The sequence below is a fragment of the Cololabis saira genome, chromosome 6, assembly GCF_033807715.1.
Source record: "Cololabis saira isolate AMF1-May2022 chromosome 6, fColSai1.1, whole genome shotgun sequence".
NCBI lineage: Eukaryota > Metazoa > Chordata > Actinopteri > Beloniformes > Belonidae > Cololabis > Cololabis saira.
Genome location: NC_084592.1, coordinates 12655001 through 12677176, shown reverse-complemented (window position 1 = coordinate 12677176; position 22176 = coordinate 12655001). Strand labels below are relative to the sequence as shown.

The following is a 22176-nucleotide window of genomic DNA, read 5'->3' as shown; positions in this document are numbered from 1 at the left end:
TCAAGTACTGAGTAACTGTTGAGTAACTTTTGATTTATTTTTTTAACGCAACCATTCAAATAGACAAAAGTACAAAATAATCATCTTCATGCAAATTAAATCAATAAAATAATAAAATAAATTACAATTAATAAAAAATTTAAATAGCTTAAATTCAAATAATCTTAAAGTAAATTCAAGTACTTTAATAAATAATAACTTAATAACCGAATAAAAAAATTAATTAAGCACAAGTAGCACAAAATTTCAAGCCTTTGTACTTTTATTTTTTAACCAGGCAGAACTAGAACAAGCCCATGAACTCATAGAAACTCTGTGTGTGTTTGAGTCTGTGTAAATGTGACAAAACATGAAAAAACAAACATTTTTCCCAAAGAATCACTCAGTAATGTCATGAGATTGACGCGTACGTGGATAAAAGGGATAAAAGAAAAGTAACAGCTCAACGTAGCCTAATGTAGCGGAGTAAGAGTAACAGTTTCTTCTTCACAAATCTACTCAAGTAAAAGTAAAAAGTATAGTGATTCAAAACTACTCCTAAAAGTACAACATTTCTCAAAACTTACTCAAGTAAATGTAACGGAGTAAATGTAACTCGTTACTACCCACCTTTGCATACTACTCGACATCTTCCTCCCAAAGGGCTGAATTTCTCCTTTTTAAACATTTTCCTCCTCCTCGACAGCTGGGCTTCTTCAAAAGAGTGCGCCCCCCCCAGGAGGACTGCACGGAGAAGGAGCAGCTGCAGCCGGAGGAGAACGGCAACACTGACGCGTAGAGGCCCCGCTGTCAGGAACTCTGAGAAAGTCCAGGAGGGAAGAAATCAGGGTAAAAACGGCCTCTGAGAGAATTCACTGTATTGACTGTTGGACGGCAGATCATTGAACGGTACTGGTTGGAGGTGTAAGGACGGTGTCTGCATTAGTCATGTTGCATTTGTGCCAAAAACAGAAAGAAGCTGGAAAACACTGGTCACCGATGAAATCTTTGATGGTCAATGTGTTCATACTGAAGTTACAGGAATAGTTCATCATTTTAGGAGATAAGACTCATCACTATGTGCACATCCTGTACACAACATTAAAAGCACTTATTTATTTCTCGATCAGAGTCAGATGTTCCGATCGTGTCTACTCTAAATATGAGGCTCGCCTGGCTTGCTCCAAAATCCATGTCAGCACCTTGAATAAAACTCTAAGACTGCAGGCTGTGCAATCCGAACATCCGTCTCTCCGCAGAGATAGCTGAACTAATCCTCCAACTTGTGGACGATGTCTTCCATTACTCCCATGAAGTGACAGAAAAAACAGACAGACTTTGGCCTGAATTGAAACCTTCTTTTTTTTTGTTTTGGTGCAAACAAAAATGATTGTGGAGCTGCAGGAACCTGCTGCCGTGAGAGTCCAGAACTGCTGGTACATATTTTGAGGTTCATACAGAACCTTTGGGGAGTTCTTTTTTTCTGTCAGAGACCCCTTTGTTTTTGTTTTTTTATTGAGTCTCCATAAGATTGCTTGTTTAATTCCTCTCAGACTGCAGAATAATAATCATAAAAGTAAAACCATAGAACCAGCAATTATACAGGAAAATGAAAGTGGATCACTGATGTAGCGGATTAGCTGCGTCCAGTTCTTTATTTCTGGATGAACGTGTTTAAACGCTCGGAGCTGAGATGCTCAAGGCGCTACAGTAATATATTTACCCCTTTTTCTATTCCTAATCTTGCTTTTCCTTACGGTTTCGTGTTTTTTCGGATTTGAACTTCCCACATTAGAGTTCTGCTTCGGGATGCTGGTCAGGCGTCTGCAGGATTTTCCTTTTATGTATTTTGTACAAAACAGTTGTGGTGATTGCAATCGTGGGTCCAAGTTTATTTCAATAGAATCTTTTTTTAATAATTAAAAACAGTGGAATGCATAAGATGACCTGTAAAATTGATTATCTGTTAAGGCCCATACCCAAATAAATGCATTTCTTGGGTTTTGTAAGGTCAGTAAGGGGAAGCGCTGAGTAGGCAACAGGCTGGACAACAGACTAGGGACACGTTCTAATGTTGTAGTTTGTAACATGTGGAAAAAAAACAGAAGATAATTGATAATGATCTGAAAAATGTACCACTAACTCATCCTGTCATCTTTCTGATCCAGATTTACTTTACTTTGATTATAAGTTGCTGAATGCTGTTGTGTGTCATTGTGAACAAATGTTTATTACATTTACCGTAAGTGATTTAAAGACAGTTGAAACTCCAGATTACCGGAAATTGACTTCAAATTCAGCTACTTTAAAGGGTTCATTGATCTTTCTGTTTCTGTCACGGTAATCATATTTAACTGCTGCCTTGTTTAAGTCTGTTGCATAACAAACTCAAAAGAGAAACTTATTTTTTATTTTTTGTCAAAATCAATGAATAAAGTTAGTCACATAATCTCAGCAGCAGCTACGATGTATTAGGGTTGATTAGCCGTTTAGATTATAATTAAGACCATATGGAATGTAATGGCTGTTTGGGCTCCCCGGTGTCTCAGGGATGAACACGAGAGGGAACTGACGTCGTTGAGATGGATAGTTTTCATCGAGCTCTTTCAGACTGCAGGTTCCTTCCCAACATGAGACAAACCTGTGACATAAATGCACATTTGTTCTGGTTAATCGTGTGAACGCCGCATCAGAACCTGTCCCGACTAAAATAAGACTGCTGGACATCTGTAAAAAGCTGCAGTTCTTGTTGTAAGTAACTGTTCAAAAGCGCCGGTTATAGTTTATTTTCAGCCGTATACAACACCCCTAGGAACTCTATTAAAGTTGCCAGATCCTGCGAATGATGTTTGACTCGACGCAGCACAAAATGGATGTTAGCTAAGACTTAGTTCGATCAACAGTTTCAGTCATTTCTCTAATAAGCAGAAAATCTCACTGCTTTAGCATACAATTCAGAAAATATTTGAATATTGTAAGACATTTAAAATGTAATTACCTTTAATCCCAGAGTTTGACTAAATAGACTTCCAAACAACAGCAAAATGTCCTTATTTACGTATATAAAATGACTACATGCAAAATAAGAAGCACAAAACTGGGCCTAACCCTAACCTGAGCCCAGTGATGGAGCACAGCACCCCCACAACCGTCACTGTGATCACAGACCAGATGATGATGATGACTACTTCCGTTGGCAGATATAACTGACTTCTCAAAGTGGAGATTGTGCGTTGCCTGGCAACGGTGATGCTCATTGTTGCCAGGTAGTGGCTGGTAGGGAGCGGTATGTTTTACCCATAATGATGACAAATAAATGAATTCCCAAAATGCTGGAATATGCTTTTAAGACTGGTAGAAATGAAATGTGAGAAGTTGTAACGCCTCCTCGAGCCCAAAGCAGAACATTTGACCAGCTTCACTGACCTGTAGTTACCAATCTGCCTCCGACAGTCCTCTTCTAGGAAAGGTCTGCAGTTGCTGGAGCAGCTGGAGCAGCTGGAGCATCTAAGGGACAGGTTTTAACAAAGTTATTACTTTCCCACCTTTTCCTGCACTGAGGCTTTAAAAAAAAAAATTTTTTTTTTTTGCTTTGTATTTTAGAAATATTTTTCCTCAGATTTCAGAATGGCAACTGGCAGCTTTGCTGTGAACAAAAAAATCAGCAAGTTGCTGATTTTTGTTTACTGATTCTGAGTTTGTGTGTTTGTGTGTTAGAATATGAAAAAGAACAACAATGTGCTATTTGCCCATATTGGGTTTGCATTATGAATTAACATTAAAGGTTGGTGGTAGTTTTGAAAAACAATATATCAGTTCACGATCACTTTTTTTTTCTTATTTTCTGCTCCCGTGTGTGTCGTCACGCCGGGTCTGCTCTGCCGCCACTAAACATCACTACTCATTAGCATTTCATAACGGCTCCTGTTTTCAGCAGCAGAAAGTAGGTAGATGCTTAGTTAGGTATTCGTGCTCAATACTCACATGTAAATTGTCATTTTCACACCGAGACGCTTGTTCGGTTTCTGAGGAGGAAGTGCATCATTGAATAAAAGGCCAACGCCATTCTGATGTCTAGGGCTTTCTTAAACTTTTGTAAGATGTCAGACTGTTGCGTAAGAGGTAGACCAAGCACAATATTTCTTAAAAAAATGTAAACCAAAGTGATCTACGCCCTGTCCTTTGTGAAATGATGATTTATGACACAACAGAAGTGGTGTATTTCTCCCTTCACTCGTCCACCTGCTGGTAATTCAATTTCTTTTAAGTTTCACTTCTTGAGGTGTTTAAGGCTGCAGGCTTTGGAAAGTGTGCATTTAGACGTCAGACAATGACGACACGCCGCTGGGTCACCGTCTCCTCCCTCTTCTCCCAGTAGATGTCTTATAAGGACAATAACTATCAAGGTCTCCGTTTGGAAGAAGTTTGACTAGATTTGATTGACTGAGTGTTAGAAACACAGCCATTGCTGCCAAGAAACAAAATATTGAGTTTTCAGAATGTGATGGCGTACATTCAGTGCAGCGTGTTTGTAGCATGACCTGCAGCGAGAGGTGTTTAACGGTAGCATTAACTTACATGTTCTCCGTGCCACATTTGGATAACATTTGTACATGTTTTTGAATCTTTAAAAGACTAAAGAGGGCCAAAATGATTGAATGGACCCGAGAACACTGTCCACTAATGTCATGAAGAACAACAGCGATAGATGCATCAGCTTTGGGTTTACTTTCCATTTATAGCAAACTTTTTTTTTAACTTTTACTGGTGTGTGTCAAATGTGAGGATTTAGAGGGTTTTTTTTGTGTGTTTGTGTGTTTTCATGTAATTAAGTGCATATTCTTCAGACATAAACTTGATTTTTGACGAACTATGAGATGCCTATCAATACACATTTTGCAGATATTTAGAAAATGAAAGTCATTGTTAAGACTGTCTTGTCATGTTTTGATTGAAATGTTGTGAAATGTGCTCAGAAATGTTTCAGTAAACTCACTTAGGTGACACACCAGCGGTTTTGGTGTTGGTACCGGTCTTGCTTCAGTGGGCTCTGGCCGGGTCGATGTTGGGCTTCACTGCACTGTTAAAACTGTAGACGTTTTTTTTTTATCTGAGGTCTCTGTACGACTAGACGAGGTTAACGGCGGACTGAAGTCAGTTCACTGTCGGTTTCTATCACTCACACGGCCTGTGCACGTGCATGCTCACGCCTGCGTGATTGTCTCTTCCGTGATCTGGTAGTTCAGCACCTGAACAGGAACACGGTGGGACTCCTGTGATGGTCAGGAAAAGAAATCGGAGAAGCTGAAGAACAAACCAGATCCTGTCTAGCAGACCCGGTGATCTGACTCCAGTCCTGCTGCTGTGTGTTTGAGGGTTTCATGTTTTATATTTAATACCACTTTGTGTCTCTTTTTGTCACAAATAAATCCTGGCTTTTTTTGATGTATGTATTCTTCTACCTAGAAAGTCAAAATTAACGGTTTCTTAAAGATGATTTCACCTTGGAAATGAAATAAATTGATCTGTTCACATTTGTTTGTTTCGTCTCAAGTGTTATTTCACATAACAAGAACAAGAGAAGAAATGTAAGCCCTCTGACTTGAAGTCTTTTAACATAAAACCATGTGTGGTTTAAAAAAAGAAAAAGGCCAAAACACTTTGGATGTTTCCTTTTTAAAAAGTTTATTCTCTTTGAACCAGAACCTCCCGCCACTTCCTGCTTCCCCTTGATTGGTCAGTTAGTCAGCAGGAAGCTGAGGTCACTTCCTGGATCGTACTCCACTGCGGCTTTGCCCCTAAAACACACGATACACCAGTCAATGCAGGCAGCACGGTCAGTTTGCAGGTATCTACAGTTCTGTTAGTTAATTACAGCAGATATACACTTTATCTTCTCCTTTCAGAAGCTGACAGTTTCCAGTGGTCTTAATAATAGATCTGTGACGTTTTTGGTGAAAATACCAAACGGATTCAGTCCAAAACTCCCTTTCAACCACATCTCTTCAGTGTTCAAGGTAGCTGTTAAAAGGGAGGAGTTAACATCTTAACTCCTCCTCTTTCTTCTGCAGGGTGTATTTCTTTTGAAATCAGGGTCACGGTTATAAGCTCCCCACTTCTGAGGTTTAGAAAATGATGAAAACGTTTAAGTTGGGTGAATTAAACATGCTTTTGAGCATTTCATTATTTGAAAAAGTTTTAAAAAACATTTTTATAATAACCATAATGCGTCCCCTTTAATTCTCTTTCAAGTAAAAGAGTAGAACTTGAGAAGTTACAACTGACAGATAAAAGTATAAAGGGGCATTCATGTAAAAGAAGGTTAAAGTATTATTTGATTCAGGTTAGACTTAGTGTCGGGGTGCAACCAGTTTGGGTTATATTCATGATAAAATTGAATCTAACCTTCCATAAAAGACCAAATTGACATGTAGTTAAAATTAATATCAGAATAAAGTTGGGTAGGAACTTTTCTGAAATGCTTCAGGTTACTGAACCGGGGTGATGGTCTGTGGAAGTTACCTGGTGAACAGTCTGGCCCTCGTGGTTCCCAGCAGCGTGGCCTTGTTTCCCTCCACCAGCAGCATGGAACCCTCCCTCAGACCCTGGATCACAAACGCAGGTAAACACCAACGGTCTGGTTCAAATCAGGTGTTTCATCCTCTCATCCTCCTCGTCCTCACTCACCAGGACACTCGGAGTGTCGGGTTCCTCGTGGTACTGAGTGATTCTCTGCTCCCTGGTCTCCTGCACAACAGCACCAACAAGCTCATCAACATACATTCAAACTGCACGGAAAGGAAAGTATTAAGTATTCAGACAGTGACCACTGCGTTCACTAAAACTGGATCCCAATCCTTTAAAGGGAAAGACTGCCTACGGTCTGGAGCCCATGGGCATCACCAGATTCAGGGTTTGTCCCTGGAGACTCAGACCGTCTGCTGATGCTTGTTGGTGGGAATTTCTGCAGCCGAGTTTTTGCTTCAGTCACTAAAAAGCTGCTCTAATGGGATGAGATCAAACCACTGACTTTAAATATCCTGTACAAAAATCAGGACATACAGTATGCCACGAGTTGTCTTAATACTTAATTATCAGTTTTTTATTTGCAGCTAAATTATTTAAATCTACCAAAAATCAAACTTCAACCCCTTAATGTCTGATGTGTCATAGTTGATATATTTCAGGGACCTCAGCATTCATAGAGATGCATAAATATATTCATTACCAAAGAGTTTGAGACAAATTTGGGGTGTTTTTTATTTCAATTCTGGCATCAAAGGGTTAATAATGTGAAGTGATTAAGAACGTCTTTGTTCTGATTTGTAGAAGTTGTTCCCACACAGCTGTGTCAGTTTCATGGTGATCAGAAGTGTTGGCAAATGTGTGACGTTGCACGAGATGTTTTGAAGGATTTCCCTGGTTTCAATGTCTCGTTGTAGCAGTAACCCAGACTGGCCACTAGGAGGAGCTTTAGTCTTGTTTTTCGATCCGAAATGATCCCAAACTAGTGAATCTAACCAGCAGATCAAATCATCTTTTCAAATCCAGTTATGCGATATGTTGAGTTTGTGAGGCTTTTTATTCTGGGTTCTACTTTTCTGAATGTAAAAGTAAGATGTGGCTTTTTTATTTTGTGCATCATTAAAACATGCAAATGAAAGTTAAAGACATAATTTTCAACCACATTAGTTTTAAACTCAAAACTGCATTTCATATGTCAAATAAAAACCTCCCAAGTTTTAAATGTCACATGAGACAAACTGTATTTCCCTTTGCTGACTCTGCATTTATTTTCAGTGTTCACATATTATATTATATTTTAAGCTTTTATTTGTATTTGTAAGGGCATATTAAAAAAATAAACTGAATCCAAACCCTGACCTGACGGTTAAACATTACTGTAGCTGTTAATCAAGCCCCCCCTCCATGTTTCTTTGACCTTGCAGCAGTGATATGGACTGATAAGCGTGACATCACTGATTGATCCCGACGTTATCACAACATTGTCATCAATTAGCGAGGAGGACAAAGGCCGCCCTGTGGTTTTACTGCTGCCCTGTGGCGAAAGACTGGCAGCCGCTGGGCCAATAAATGCTCCCAAGCAGGAAAGCTCAGGGGCCTCACCCCCATGTGGCGGCTGCTGGGATCCGTGTCCAGGTAGTGGGGGTTGATGTTAAAGGGGACCAGGCCCATGGCTGAGAACGACGGCGGGTAGACGATGGGCATGTCGTTGGTGGTGCTGATGCTGACGGTGGCCACGTTGGTGCCGGCGCTGGAGCCCATGTAGGGAACGCCATCCTGAAGAGCCATGGGGGGAGAGGGGAAGAGTAAAAACAGCTTGTTCGATTAAAATATCAGCATTAACGGACACCCAAGTCCACAGGAAGACTAAACTGAGAAGTTTTTTGCGTGAAAAAGCTGTTGTGTTTCACCTCCATCACTCTCTTACTGATCTCCTTCACCACATTGTTGTCATAGAGACTCTTCAGCAGCCGGAAAGTGTTGCCTCCCCCTTGAAACGGATAATTCTGTTAGTTCCTGCGAGGTTAAGATGGGAATGAGAGGAGGCGAGCAGGTGAAGGGAGGGAGGAGAGTGCTCGAGAGAAGAAATGGAAGTTTAGAACGACACAGTGGAAGAAGAAAAAGGCTTCATTCTGCTGGTCCCAACCTATAAAAATGCCTTCAGCCTTCCTGACGGCGGCGACGGGGTCTGCAGCCTCATGGATGCTGTCCACCTCATAACCTGCAAACACACATCACAGTTTCCACATTTAACACGGTGCCGTTCCGTTGGATCACATTTATACCATCTTATCATGAGCCACAGTTCAGTTTCTGCATTTTCTGCCCCACATTTTTATAGCTATCTGCATAGCAATCACATATAAACATAAAACAAGACTCAATATCAATCTTCTTATTTGATAATAACCTCAGGATGCAGAACTCATAAAAGATTATGTATTCTGTAGTCATAAATTGATAAGTGTTTTTTTACAAGCCACCAATGAAGGGCTGCTTTGTACTTTTTTTCACCCATATCACAAAGAAGGGCTTTGTAGAGGTAAAGAAAAATACTGTAATGCAAAACAGAATTATCAAAATAACAAAATTATCCAAAGAAATAGACAGAGATAGTGTATACCTAAGAAACAACCTCAGTGAAATAGAGTAACATACCCCGGATAAAGAGATTATACAAAAAGAGAATTAAAAAAGAAAAACAGGTAATGCACTGAAAAACTAAGAAAAAAATTAAATGATACCCAGAAATCCATAAAATGTACGTACGTAACGATATATATTTGAAAAAAGGTTTTAATTGTACAGGAAAGATATAAAGATGTATGAACATCAGACAGACTAACAAGTGATTAATAAGATATTACACGGACTTACCCAAAGTTTTCAGTTTGTCTCTGGCAGTCTTTGTGTAGGCATCTCTGTCATGCAACGCATAAGGGACGAACAGCACTTTCTTCACATTCCTGACAAAACAGAGAAATAAAAATGAATGAATTCCAGCTCATAAAGTTAATTAATCTGTTATCACGTAAAAAGTATGAAGAATCACGTTTTTTTTTTCCTTTTCAATAAATGTAAAATTACAATTACCATCACGATGTTTGTTGTTTTAAATGAAAAAGTTTCTTTTTACAAAGAAAATAACTTTAGAGAAAAATAAGGAAGGAAAACTTGTGATTTGTTGTCACGTGACCAGCCCGCCGTGACGCGCTTCCGGTCTGCTCCTGCTGTCCCCGACATTAAACACTCACCTCCCGAAGAAGCGGCTGATCTGCTGCTCGCAGTGGGCCAGGTACCCGCTGCCGTGCAGGGTGGAGTTGGACACCAGCAGGAGCCTCCTGTCCATGTCTGCGGGGACTGCAGCTCGGCCCGGGGCTGCAGAGGTCCAGAGGTTCAGAGTTCCAGGGCAGAGTCCAGCTGAACCTGCTGACTCTGCTCCTCCGAGGCCATAATGCCATAAACCTGCCCGCGGCCACCATAGACATGTATCCGTATCCGCCCCATCGAGCGCTGAGTTGTACGTCAACGACGCCGCCATATTGGATGTGGCAAGACTGCGCTGTAAACTAATACAAGTGAATGGACTTATTTTCATAAAGCGCCATTCTACAAAGAAATTTACGTTTGGCGTCTCATTTATTAATTCAGACACGCACTAATATACTTGGGAAACAGGTAGGCACCAAATATAAATATACTTAATTTTCTCAGATGGCAAAAATAAGAACTTTATTAATCCCAGATAGGAGTAATTCTCTCAATTTTCTCATCAACAAAGCATATTTTACATAAACATATTTTAGATTTTTCAAGTAACAAAATAACATATTTGAACCATTTTTCAGATTTTTTCAGTTATTTTATTGTCTGAAAAGTGGTTAAAATGTTATTTTGTCTGAAAAATGGTTCAAATATGTTATTTTGTTATTTGAAATGTTTTACATTTGTTTTGCTGATGAGAAAATATGTTTTTTCTATTTTCTTATTTTTGTGAGGGGGGATATATATTGTTTTTCGGCACTACCTTGTTCTCTATAGCTGATACAACATGAATTACTTCTATGTGGGATCAACAAAGTTCTTATTTTTGCCATCTGAGAAAATTAAATATATTATATTTCGTGCCTAACTGTTTCCCAAGTATATTAGTGCGTGTGTGAATGAATAAATGAGACGTAAAACGTACATTTCTTTGTAGAAAGACGCTTTATGAAAATAAGTCTATTTACTTGTATTAGTTTACAGCGCAGTCTTGCCACATCCAATATGGCGGCGACGTTGACGTATCGCAGCAGCTCCATGGAAAGAGACGTTTATTGTCTATCACAGCAAACACCGTCCCCATGTCCCGTCCAGTTCTTTTTTTTAGTTTTTTTTTTACATTCTTTATTCAGTCACATCACACTACTAAGCATTATCAACACAAATATTATCGACAAATTAGTGACTGAAAAGGCACAGGCAGAAGCATATGGCTTATATCAATGCCTGTCCTACATACCAAAATAAGCTATCCAGAAAATAGTTTATAAAAACAAACAAACTTACACTAAAAAAGAAACAACAACAAAACAACAACCACTGACAAACAAGCAAACAAACAAAACTAAATTAAGCCAAACCAAACCAGAAAAACAAACAGAAAAAAAGAAACCAATAAGGTTACCAGTATTGTATTGTAATAAATACATTTTCTAATAGCAGAAAAAAACAACGAAAAATAAAGCTACCCAACATTGATACAATAAAACAAAGCAAACAAACAATAGCAAAACTAAACCAGAAAAGGAGGACCAATAAGGTTTACATATATAGTAGTAAAGACATTTTTTTAATATAAATATCAGAGAAGAACAGCAACAAACAAAAACAAATAAACATTGACATTTGTAACTTTCAATTATTGCTCTACAAATCTTTTTTTCTCGTTGGTTTTGACACAACCAAAGCTTTTTGTTGGGAAAAAAACTTGTAATTATTAATTTTTTTATTTATTTCCCACTATCGTCAAAAAAAATCTACCAGAATAAAAGCATTCGTCTTCCAATCTGTTCTGTCAAAATAAAAGTCTATGTTAGGTCAACGTAATACATGTCTTTTTACTTTTTATTCTGGCTCAGAATAAGAAGCTTTTGGGCAGGTTTTATCAAAATGAAAGCCTCTATTTTTTTCCTCTGGTCCCTTCTATATAAATATAAGGCTTTTTGTAATTATTTTTCTAAGCCGCCGCCAATACCTTCAGAATAAAAGCCTCTTACCCCAGAGTATTTCTATTAGAGTAAAAGCCTTTTTCTTGAGCCAACTGTCAGAAAGTAACACCTCCTCACAATATTGCACTTTATATTGAATTTATAATGATATTGTGCTGTCCAAATATGAAGTGCACTCAATGTATCCCACAATAGCTGTATCAGAAACAATGATGGTCACTGCATTAACCAGTAACAACCGGTATTAATCCATTATATTTTATCTTTGAGGCAGCAAGAATGCAATGAACATTCCCTAGAAAACGTTAGTAATGTCGAAACTTCATTGAACTGTTGGGTTCACTTTAATATCCCCCACATAAACTTCCATATAGAGGGAAAAGGGCACTGATGGTGAAGGGGTCTGCAGACTGCAAACTCAGTGTTTCTTCAGGCAAACATTTTGTAAATAGAATCAATATTTTCTCCATTAAAGTTTCTTCTGTCAAAATAAGCCCCAGGTTGAGTACTTTAAGTATTTAAAGGATGGAAGTTATGTGAACCCTGAAGGTGCAACAGAGTTTAAAACAGAACTATTTTGAAAGTTCGTAGAGGAAAAAAACCGAGTCAGTTTGCTGTTATGAAGTAAAGGAGCAGTAGATCGTTTTCTGCCTGCAGGGAGAGTTTTTGTAAGTATGTGTAAGTGAAACACTTTAGCAGTGCTTTCATGCAACATATTAAATAGTTTGAGACTTTAACAGGATTAAACAGCCTATAGTGCAATAGTAAGGGGTTTACAAGAGAATAATAAAAGCCAGTGAGTTGCATGAGTGTGGTTTGGCTGCAGGTCACTGATCACTCACTGTGGTTTCGACATAACCTGGCTAATGAACTGGAATAAACCTGTTAGTGCTCAGAGCCTCACACTTCTGTTTCCGCTCAATTCAAAATAAATATATAGATGATAAAAAAATAGGCTATTGTACAAAAAAGAATACATTTAAATTGAGTTATTAATTAGTAATTAATAATTCCTTTTAATTATGAACTATAAAAATGTGTGTTGTCTTCAAGCACTTGCTCACAATACAAGCTGGTTATAGATGAAAAGGTTAAAAGAATAAATTAATTAACACATGTGTTTGTTATAAAATCCCTTTAGGCGCCGATTTATAACATGTTTTGTCTCTCATCGTCCTTTCTACGAAATAATTCACAAGCTGGAAGTTTCTCTCAAAAAAGAAGGAAAATAAATCCTGATAACTTATCTCAGTCGGTTCTTTCTTCTTTGATACGAAGAGATGACTGAGAACTTTTTGCCAGTTTTTTTTTCCTGTTCAGTGTTTGAACATGTACGATTTTATTGAACTCATCAATATGCAACAAGTAGGCTAAATAAGTAAGTATAATTTATTTTTATCATTTTTTCAGAGATAAAAATACATGGAAAAACAATCAAGCTGCAATCGAGGTGTGGACTTTCAGCTTTAGTTTGGGTTTTATTTTTTTATACAGCATTTAACAGTTAGTAATTACACTCATTTTAAGCAAAGTGACTGCCAACGATTTACATCCAAGTATTAAGGCTTAAATACCTTTGATATTTCTGAAAATGGGGGTAGACTACTTGGCTTGAAAAAGCTGTAATTCTTAAATGGTGAATGCAAGATTTTGTGAAATTTCTCAAAATAGATTAGATTAGATTAGATTGTCCTTTATTTCTCCCTCAAGGGGGAAATCCGCTTTGTGCAGCAGTACACTCAACACACACATGCAGGGAAAGCGTAAAAAAGTTAAAAATATATAATTACAAAATATAAACAGTATTTAATTCAATTCAAATCACTTTATTTATCCCCTAGGGGCAATTTAAAAGGCATGACAGCAGCTTAAGGACACAAACAAACACACAATTGCACATAACAGATTTTCAACATTTAAAATACGTGTGTTTTAAAGTGCACTTAGCTTTCTGGGGTCTAAAAAAGGTTAAGATGAGTAAAAAAAAACAATAAATAGATTGATGATAAAATAGATTAAGATGCTGAGTTTAGGAGCTGTATAGCTATAGACTATATACAGTGGCAGAGGTGTCAAGTAACAAAGTACAAATACTTCGTTACCTTACTTAAGTAGAAATTTTGGTTATCTATACTTCACTTATTTTCAGACGACTTTTTACTTTTACTCCTTACATTTTCACGCAATTATCTGTACTTTTTACTCCTTACATTTTAAAAACAGCCTCGTTACTCTATTTCATTTCGGCCTTTAAAAAAAAACTATCCCGTTAAATTGCTCCATCCGAATAGAGTGAATTTGGTTGTGGTTGTTTCAGATGTTCTTGTCCAGTTTTGTTCTTACATCCGTTCCCTCAGATTCCTGCAACTAAACTTGGATGTACATTCCAATAAAGGTTAGGATAAATGATAACATGCCTCTGAAGTTTGAATTTTTGCACCATTACAATAATTACAATACTAGAATAGTACTACTTATAGGCAACTAGTCATCATATCTCCTGCTCTCTGAAACACATGTTAATGCTCAATAGTACACATATATGGTTCTTTAATATATTTGCATTATACTAAGATGCATTAATTTTCAATGGCTTTTGTCCTTAATAGCTTTTTTCCCCCTTACATTACTTTTACTTTTATACTTTAAGTAGTTTTGAAACCAGTGCTTTTATACTTTTACTTGAGTAAAAAACTTGAGTTGATACTTCAACTTCTACAGGAGTATTTTTAAACTCTAGTATCTATACTTCTACCTGAGTAATGAATGTGAATACTTTTGACACCTCTGATGATCAGACGGTGTTGTTTTTTTATCATTATTTTGTACACTTCTACATACTTCTAAATCTGAAAACAACACAGCATTTACCAAAACCTTCTGTTTTTGACAGCAGATCTTTATTCCCCCCTACCAGAGTCTTAACCGTGTCTGTGGCCCTCGCAGCTCCGTAAAGATGTGTTTACTGGCTCCGCCGCTGCGTGTCACACATGTGGATAAGTGAGACGGAGGCAGCAGCTGGAGGCGGGGCCAAACCACATCTGGATGAAAAACATCTGGAGGAGTGTGTTTGCGCACACCAGAGAGAGGCTCTCGGGCTGGATCCACGGACGCGGGGACGCATCGACCGAGGGACCGAGGGAAGGAGCCGCCGACCCCCGCCGACCCCCGCAGCATGGCCCGCCGCGGGCCGCTCTGGATCCCGCTGCTGCTGGCGCTCTCCGCCTGCCGTGAGTCCCGGCGCCCTGCGCCCCGAGCCTCAATTATGGTTCCGCGTTACATCGACGCAGAGCCTACGACGTAGGGTACGCGGAGACGCGCCTTGTACGCCGTAGGCTCTGCGTCGGTGTAACGCAGAACCATGAATCAGCCTGTAGTGGGAGCTGTGCGCTCCGAGGGCCGAGTGGAGGGGATGGATGGAGAGGGGGGTTCGCTTTGTTTTGGAAAAAAAAAAGAGAAGTGTCCTGTACTTTAAGCAACAGAGCTGCTAAAGTTATAAAAACATCCAGTAGGAATAAAAAGACAGTTTTTACAAGACTTGACTAGATAAAGTAGGCAACAGAAGCGTCATGGAAGTTGATATAGTAGGCCTAAAAACAAAGTTTTATCAAGTAGCTTTATGTGGGCTACTTTAGTGTCAGCAGGAAAAACGCACAGCTGTGCTCAGTGCTGGGTTGGGACTGTTTTGTTGTTGTTTTTGGTTGTCTAAGGTTTTCTAGCATTTCTCTCCGGGCTGTTTTGTCTAATCCACATGGATTTGACTGACACTTATTTGTCGTGCAGTGATACTGTAGCTGCTGAAGTCCCAGCAGAATCCTGACAAGCTCACACATGATCCACTCAGAGAAGAAATACCATAATTAGGGGTACAGCACTAATGAGGGTGTCTCATTAACCCACACAACCTTTTTAGCTAAATATTTATGAGTTAAAAAGTAGACATTTAAGTATCTAGCTGTCAACATAACTACTAAAAGTTTGTTTTTGTGGAGTGGCACATTAGTTGTTAGGTTACTTCTCCTGACAACACACACACACACGCACGCACGCACGCACGCACGCACGCACGCACGCACGCACGCACGCACGCACACACACACACACACACACACACACACACACACACACACACATATATATATATTCACCCTCACCCGTTCCTCTGTGGGTGGAATATTTTCGCCGCTCTCCCAGCTTGGAGGACACAACTCCAAGTTCTCCTTCTTGACTTCTATTGGCACCACTGCTGTCTTCACCTTCCAGATCTCTATCTCCTCCTTCAACCCGCTCTCCCAGACCTCTGGTCTTCTACCCGAGGTCTGGGACCTTGAGGCTTCCGTGCAGTATTTTCTCTGCTCCTATTTGCACTGTACTTCAGTGGTCCTCAACCTTTTTTCAGTGATGTACCCCCTGTGAAATTAGTACCACCTAACAAGCGCAAAGCACTTTTGGTTGTAAAAAAAAGACCTAAAACAGAGCTCTGTGCCATCAGTAACTGATTTATTAAACATAAACATATTGCTGCTATGCTTCAACCACGACTCCATCATTGGTCCAAGTGATTGACAGGTGAAGCCAGGTGATTGACAGGTTAGGTGGAACCATCCTGGTGTGGGGGAGACTCTGGGGTTTTAGGATAATAAGTTGAATAGCCTACTCCTGAAGATAATATTCATTTTATGAATTTAGACTTATATTTTCCTCAATTATGAAATATTTATTTTTAAAGGATTTTTTCATGGATGCTACTTTTTAAATATATGTATATTTTAAAATCTCACGTACCCCCTGTAGTGCCTTCACGTACTCCTGGGGGTACGCGTACCCCCATTTGAGAACCACTGGTCTACTGGACCGAGATCTCTGATGTTGTTTTGGGATCTGCTGGAGCAGGACCTGAAGTCTGCTTGGGTCCTCCGCTGTCCTCACCTTTCAGAGCTTCTCTATCTCCTCCTTCTACCCTGGTACCCCTGGTACCCCTTCTCCAGTTTCTCATGTTCCTTCTTCTTGATATTGCCGTCGCTTGGGATTGCCAGATTAATGACAACTGCTCTTCATTCCCCACCACCTGTGGAGGCATCTCCCACCTTGACTTTGGGGCTTCCACCAATACTCACTGCACATACACACACACACACACACACACACACACACACACGTAAATATATATATTCAAATACACTGTATTTGAGTTTTGTTGTGTTTCCTTGAGATGGAACTGTTTCCCCAAATTAGACTTTCCTTCCCAGCAAAACAATGCATTTATAAGTGAATAAAAAGATGTTTAAAAGGCAACAATGCATCTAAAAGCCATCCTTCTCAACATGTTGGATAGACTAAAGACAGACCAATGGCACCCTTTGTCGGGATGATTGTGGACTATGACAGACAGGCTAAAGAGAGACCACTTTTGGCTGTTTTTTTTGTTTTTCCTTCTTTTTTTTCTTCAGGCAGACTCTTTACCGTGACAGACAGGCTATACTTTGTAGAGCATCTTTTTTCCTTCATAAGAACAATGACGGGCCAACTAAACTACTTAATTTAGTCCCAAACGGATGTCCGTGAACAGACAAGGATTCAAGGGTTGATTTTTGCTCGCAGCCTCGGTGTCGTCGACATTTACAGCGGCCATTATTACCTTAGATTACCCCAAATGTCCTCAAAGGGTCAAACTGTAGCACATTTTTATGACGGACCAAAGAAATAAATCTCATTCAAGAGCAGTCTTGCAGTTTAGTTTGTTATAGATAACTGAAACAGCACTGTGCTTTACGATTTGACCTGAAATTAACTGGAATCAGTCAGTCCAGAATATTTTTTCTGACTTAATAGGATTTCGTTTTAAAATCGTATCCTAAAGTTTCTCTTTAGGATACGTATATATAGAGAAACAAAAGACGTTGTGCTTTTATGTTCGGGGAGCCAAATATGCTCAAGTTCTCGTAAACAGTTTAAAAAAACTAACTTAAAATGAGTTGACTGTTGTGAAACTAACGTCAATCACAATTTGATAATGTTTACTTCTGCATAAAGTTTTTTTCAGCTGTTACTGCTTTCCTGGAACAAGCCGCGTCAGCCAAGTCTTCTGTTGTGTGCTGTCTGTTGACAGAATGTTTTTCACGCGTTAAAACCATTTTTACAAAGTGCAACAGGCGCGTGTAGCTTTCATCAAAATAAATGTTGAATTTAGTGATGTCTAAGACCTTTATAAAAGGTAGAGGTTGCCACCGTGCAGCCATCTTGGCCATCTCAGAGCCACAAGTGTGGCACAGTTGTATCCCAAGGCTGCAACAAAATATTGAGAACTATTTCACTCTTGCTGACCAAGTCATGACTTTTAATTTGACGATTAAGTGGCCCAAGGGCAAAAACAGCCTCACGTATGAAATAAATCCTTTTTTCTCCACACTTAGAACCTCTCCAGAACTGGGAAAGGTTCTTGGCCGCAGCTGGGGGCCATTTATGCACGCTCAGGTTTTTCTTTGCCTTTTAAGTTGATTTATGCTTACTCAATCTGACTTTAAACAGTTCCAGACCAGCTCATGCGTGGTCATCCTGAGTACAGTGACACACACACGGACGCCCACCTGGACTCTGAATGACAGGTAAAGATACAAGAAGCCCAAAGATGTAGCATCTTTGGAAGAATAAGTGACAGAATAAGAATAAGTGTCAGCAAATACTGAGCTGGTCAGTGGATCGACTGGCATCTGCTCCCAAACTGTGAGGGGGAGAAACTTTAGGAGCTGAGTGAAGCTCTTAAAGTGGGGAACCATAAACTTCAGGTTACACTAACTGTACCCTCAACACAGATTGAGAGGTTTTCTGAACACAGGTTTGGAAGCCTCCTTTTCTTCATAGCGCATGGTGCCATGTTACAAATGGGTGGCCAAAGCCAAAGCCACCTATGAGGTCAATCACACTTAGCCATGTTAGCTTTGCCTTAGCATATGCTAATCTATAATGTTAATTAAGAGGACTAAAACCAAATTATCCCAAGTTTCTTTTATTGTCCATTAGAGAACAACATGGACATTTATTTCAACAAAGCTTATCAGCTCTGGTGCCACAAAATGTACAAACATGAAATTGTAAACTAAAACAAAAAATGCAGAATAGTGCAATAACAAAAATAAATACATTTAACTTCAAAAGAGAAAATACTTTTTGGCTTAACCTTAGTGCAACATTCTGAAAGGCATGAAATGAATAGCAGCAGCTTAATGCAACATCAACATATACAATTTCACAATTCAAACATGTAAACCATGTTAGTTTCGCTTACTTCGTCACTTACGTCACTGACGTTAAATGCAACGATATATAAAACGATTTAATATATATTAAAAACATTAATAACTAGGTATGTCCCGATACTTTTTGGCCAATACCGATGTTTTGAAAATGCCGTGATCGGGCCTGATCGATCAGGCGGCCGATCGATCGGGACAACACTAATAATTAATATTACTTTACATTCACTCTGATCAAATCTGTCTAATCCTCATCATTTTAAGTGATGGTACTAAAATTGCATTCGGCACGTGAGCTAGCAGAGCTCCACTGGGACCCGCAAGTGCAAGGTTCACGGGCTCCATGTGAGTCGGACAAGCCTATCAGCTCGGCGTCCACCGGCATCACGGTCTGATAGACTGCAGGTTCCACTCGGACAGATGCTAATATGATCCGTCAGAGCTCCCAGCTCCTTCAGCCGATCCACAGCCGTGGAGCTGTCGGCAAACGTTAGTAAACAACAGGACCTCCTGTTTCAAATGCTGTAGTGGTGAAATCACAAATACACATTCAGCAGGAATAATGTATACATTTAATGGTTTACGCCATTTTCCCTTATGTTCTACAACAAAACTGTATTCCCTGTAGAGTTGTCACAGATGTGGAAACTGTCTGTGACTGTTTTTCGAACCAGGCTGTCAATATGTTATTTTCTGCTGTGAAGTTGGAGATTTTAACACGGGGGTCAATGGAGTTTGACTCGCGTTTGCAGCCGCGTAGTGGCCAGACAATGAACTGCAACTGAAAAGTTAAAGTTGCAGTTGGTAAGTTTAGTTTAGTGATGTTTGCTAAAATTATCATTATTTTCAGATAATAGTACATAAACTAGGTGATTTGTGAAACTAATCTGCTCCACTGGCACCACCTGCTCCCATTGCAGCTCCCCCAATCACAGCCAGGGGGCGTGTTTGCCAGATGTCAATCAGAGTCACCCACATGCTACTAACAACAACTCCACACTCCTTGACAGCGGGGGAGAGGGAGACAGTTCTGGAGTACTACGGAGAGGTTGAGAAGGGCATCAAGGTTGAATGTATTCACATTTTCTAGCCAGTTACTGCATTTTTGGGATGTTCCCGACTACAGCTTCAAAATGTTGGGGCTTGACCCTGATGTGCACCTCTTTCCAATTTTTTGGATCGGGCCAGATTTCGACCCAATCGTTGATCGTGCCTCGTGCAGTAAACGTGGGGTAACGACGAGAGATTAACACCTCACGACGAGCTCCTCGAGTTCCAGTACTCAGAAGTCTGACGGGAGGATTATGATCGTATAGTGTGAGCAGACGGGTCGCATCCGAGCATCGAGTCGTACAGTGTGAGACCATAAATCGTGGGCTGTGAACTTTTGAACTCAGCGATCTAGTCGTACAGTGTGAGATGGGGCAGTCTCAACGATTTAAAATATCGCACCAGCTTTAGTATTCCTCGCCACCACTTCTTCTCCGTTGTTTTTAAGATGGGTCGAAAGGGAAGTTTAGCAGTGTCAATAAACATTATTGATTATTGACATCAGTTCCAACTCACGCTAAGATGTGCTTTATTTACTCCGTTAATATGGCTGTGCTACAGCACTGCCACCTAGTGTTTGGGAGTGTAATTACAGAGAAACACAAACGACAACATGCTGACCATGACATCCTGTACGTTGGCTACGTGAGTTGCTGCTACATACAAGCATAAATCTGGTTTTATTCCAGGATTGCACAGATGTCATCTAGTGCCACCCAGGCTTAAACTGACCTTGGTGGAGAGATGGTGAGCATGCTTTTACAGGTTCTGTAACGCATGGTGACTGGGTCCAATCCACACTTAGGTGCAATGCTGAAACCAATAATAATACATACGTCCATGAAGGTAGCACGACCTGCTCACTATCATTTTTTTTTATTGGCCTCTGAACATGAAAGTGACCATCTTTTGACAAGTAGGTAACTTAAGAGTAACTTAACTTGGCTGGGTAAAAACAAACAAACATGAAAAAAAACATTTAAGGCCTAATTCAGTTTATAAATTACTTTTAAAAGGAGCATGAGGTCACAAATCAGAAGGAGCTCATCAAAAATAATGACAGGGGTATGAACTGACTTAGATTTTCCCTGCAGAAGCTGGAAATGAATTGAGAGGCTTAGGGATATTTTGAAGAGTGGAAGAAGTGCTCTCTGGATTGAGAAAGTCTTATTTATCAAACTACAGTACTTGAGTCAATGCACTTTCTGTCACCACCATTTGTGGCGTGGTTCATCTTTAAAAGCAGCCCATTATCTCACCTCTAACAAAGAGCAAGTGTCTCTGAAAAGCCTGATGAATAGCTGCACTCGCTGAGGCTTCTTGGCACTGATTAAGACATGGGAGAAGAGAGAGACTGGCACTGAAAGAAAGCATGAGTTTATGTGTTGGAAAAAAAAGGTTTTAGCAAAGAAAATATTATATTTGTACCACATTTGTATATATATATATATATATATATATATATATATATATAACTCACTTGTGTTCTGGCTGTGGTACAAATATTTTCTTTGCTAAAACCTTTTTTTTCCAACACATAAACTCATGCTTTCTTTCAGTCCTGTCCATGTCTAAAATGTTACAATCCAACATGACAAATGAGAATGTGGATGTAGGTTGATATTTTATTGAATTGTTTTCATAGGGAAGGGTTAACCAACAGGACAGTAGCCGTGATTCATGACTATATTAACACTGTGTACTTTCTGACCCTGATCTTTTTAAACATCTGAACTTAACTGTGTATATTAGCTTTCTCGCCAGTTTTAACTATCAACCATCTGTGAGTGCATGCAAAGGAAAAGAAGAAAAAAGTCATGATGGGCGAGTGTCTTTTGGCATCTGCAGCACGGCAGCCATCGTTTTTCTCAAAAGATGGAATCCGCACTGCCAAAAGGGAAACATGAAGCTCCATGTCAGTGTCATCACATTGCAGAAACATGAAGATCTGAAAACAGATCATGTTTCTGCCGTTGTGACGGATACATTGAAACAAATCCTGCTGAAGTTGAATGGAGGCCTGCCGCAGCTCAGGCCAGACTCCACCGGGACCCCTCCAAAAAGCATCTCTTGGCTAACTTAGCATTGCCTGGGGGTCCCAGAGAGCCGCTGGAGTCCAGTCCTTAGTGGGAGTCTGGGCAGCACTAGGGAGACCA

The 22176-nt window shown here is 39.6% G+C and overlaps 3 protein-coding genes across 4 annotated transcripts in view; 2 read left to right on the top strand and 1 right to left on the bottom strand.

Moving 5' to 3' along the window:
* The window catches only part of itgav (integrin, alpha V), a 563305-nt gene extending 557792 nt beyond the window's left edge, over positions 1–5513 (top strand). For both annotated transcript variants that reach the window (XM_061723310.1, XM_061723309.1), the window contains one exon: positions 686–5513. In XM_061723310.1, the coding sequence (XP_061579294.1) occupies positions 686–778 (93 nt within the window). In that variant the 3' untranslated portion in view covers positions 779–5513. The remainder of the gene's footprint in view (positions 1–685) is intronic.
* A 134-nt stretch (positions 5514–5647) lies between these two features.
* Positions 5648–9953, bottom strand: si:dkey-69o16.5 (Alpha-aspartyl dipeptidase-like). Its single transcript, XM_061723311.1, has 8 exons — positions 9759–9953; positions 9382–9470; positions 8651–8725; positions 8415–8494; positions 8107–8280; positions 6667–6726; positions 6502–6584; positions 5648–5777 (listed from the first exon to the last, which is right to left on the bottom strand). Exons 1-8 carry the CDS (start codon positions 9851–9853, stop codon positions 5717–5719), a joined length of 717 nt encoding a protein of 238 aa, XP_061579295.1. The 5' UTR covers positions 9854–9953; the 3' UTR covers positions 5648–5716.
* Positions 9954–14780: 4827 nt separating this feature from the next.
* tgfbr2l (transforming growth factor beta receptor-like) overlaps positions 14781–22176 on the top strand; it is a 30997-nt gene continuing 23601 nt past the window's right edge. Inside the window, exon 1 of the mRNA XM_061723302.1 lies at positions 14781–14947. Coding sequence (XP_061579286.1) covers positions 14893–14947 — 55 coding nt within the window. The 5' untranslated portion in view covers positions 14781–14892. The remainder of the gene's footprint in view (positions 14948–22176) is intronic.

Excerpts from the sequence above, each read along its gene's own strand:
- si:dkey-69o16.5 (XM_061723311.1), bottom strand. The coding sequence starts at position 9,853 with ATGGACAGGAGGCTCCTGCTGGTGTCCAACTCCACCCTGCACGGCAGC. Across the intron at positions 9,471-9,758 it reads ATCAGCCGCTTCTTCGGGAG|GAATGTGAAGAAAGTGCTGT; the intron begins GTGAGTGTTTAA and ends CTGTTTTGTCAG. Across the intron at positions 6,727-8,106 it reads CCAGCAGCCGCCACATGGGG|GAGACCAGGGAGCAGAGAAT; the intron begins GTGAGGCCCCTG and ends GCTGTTGTGCAG.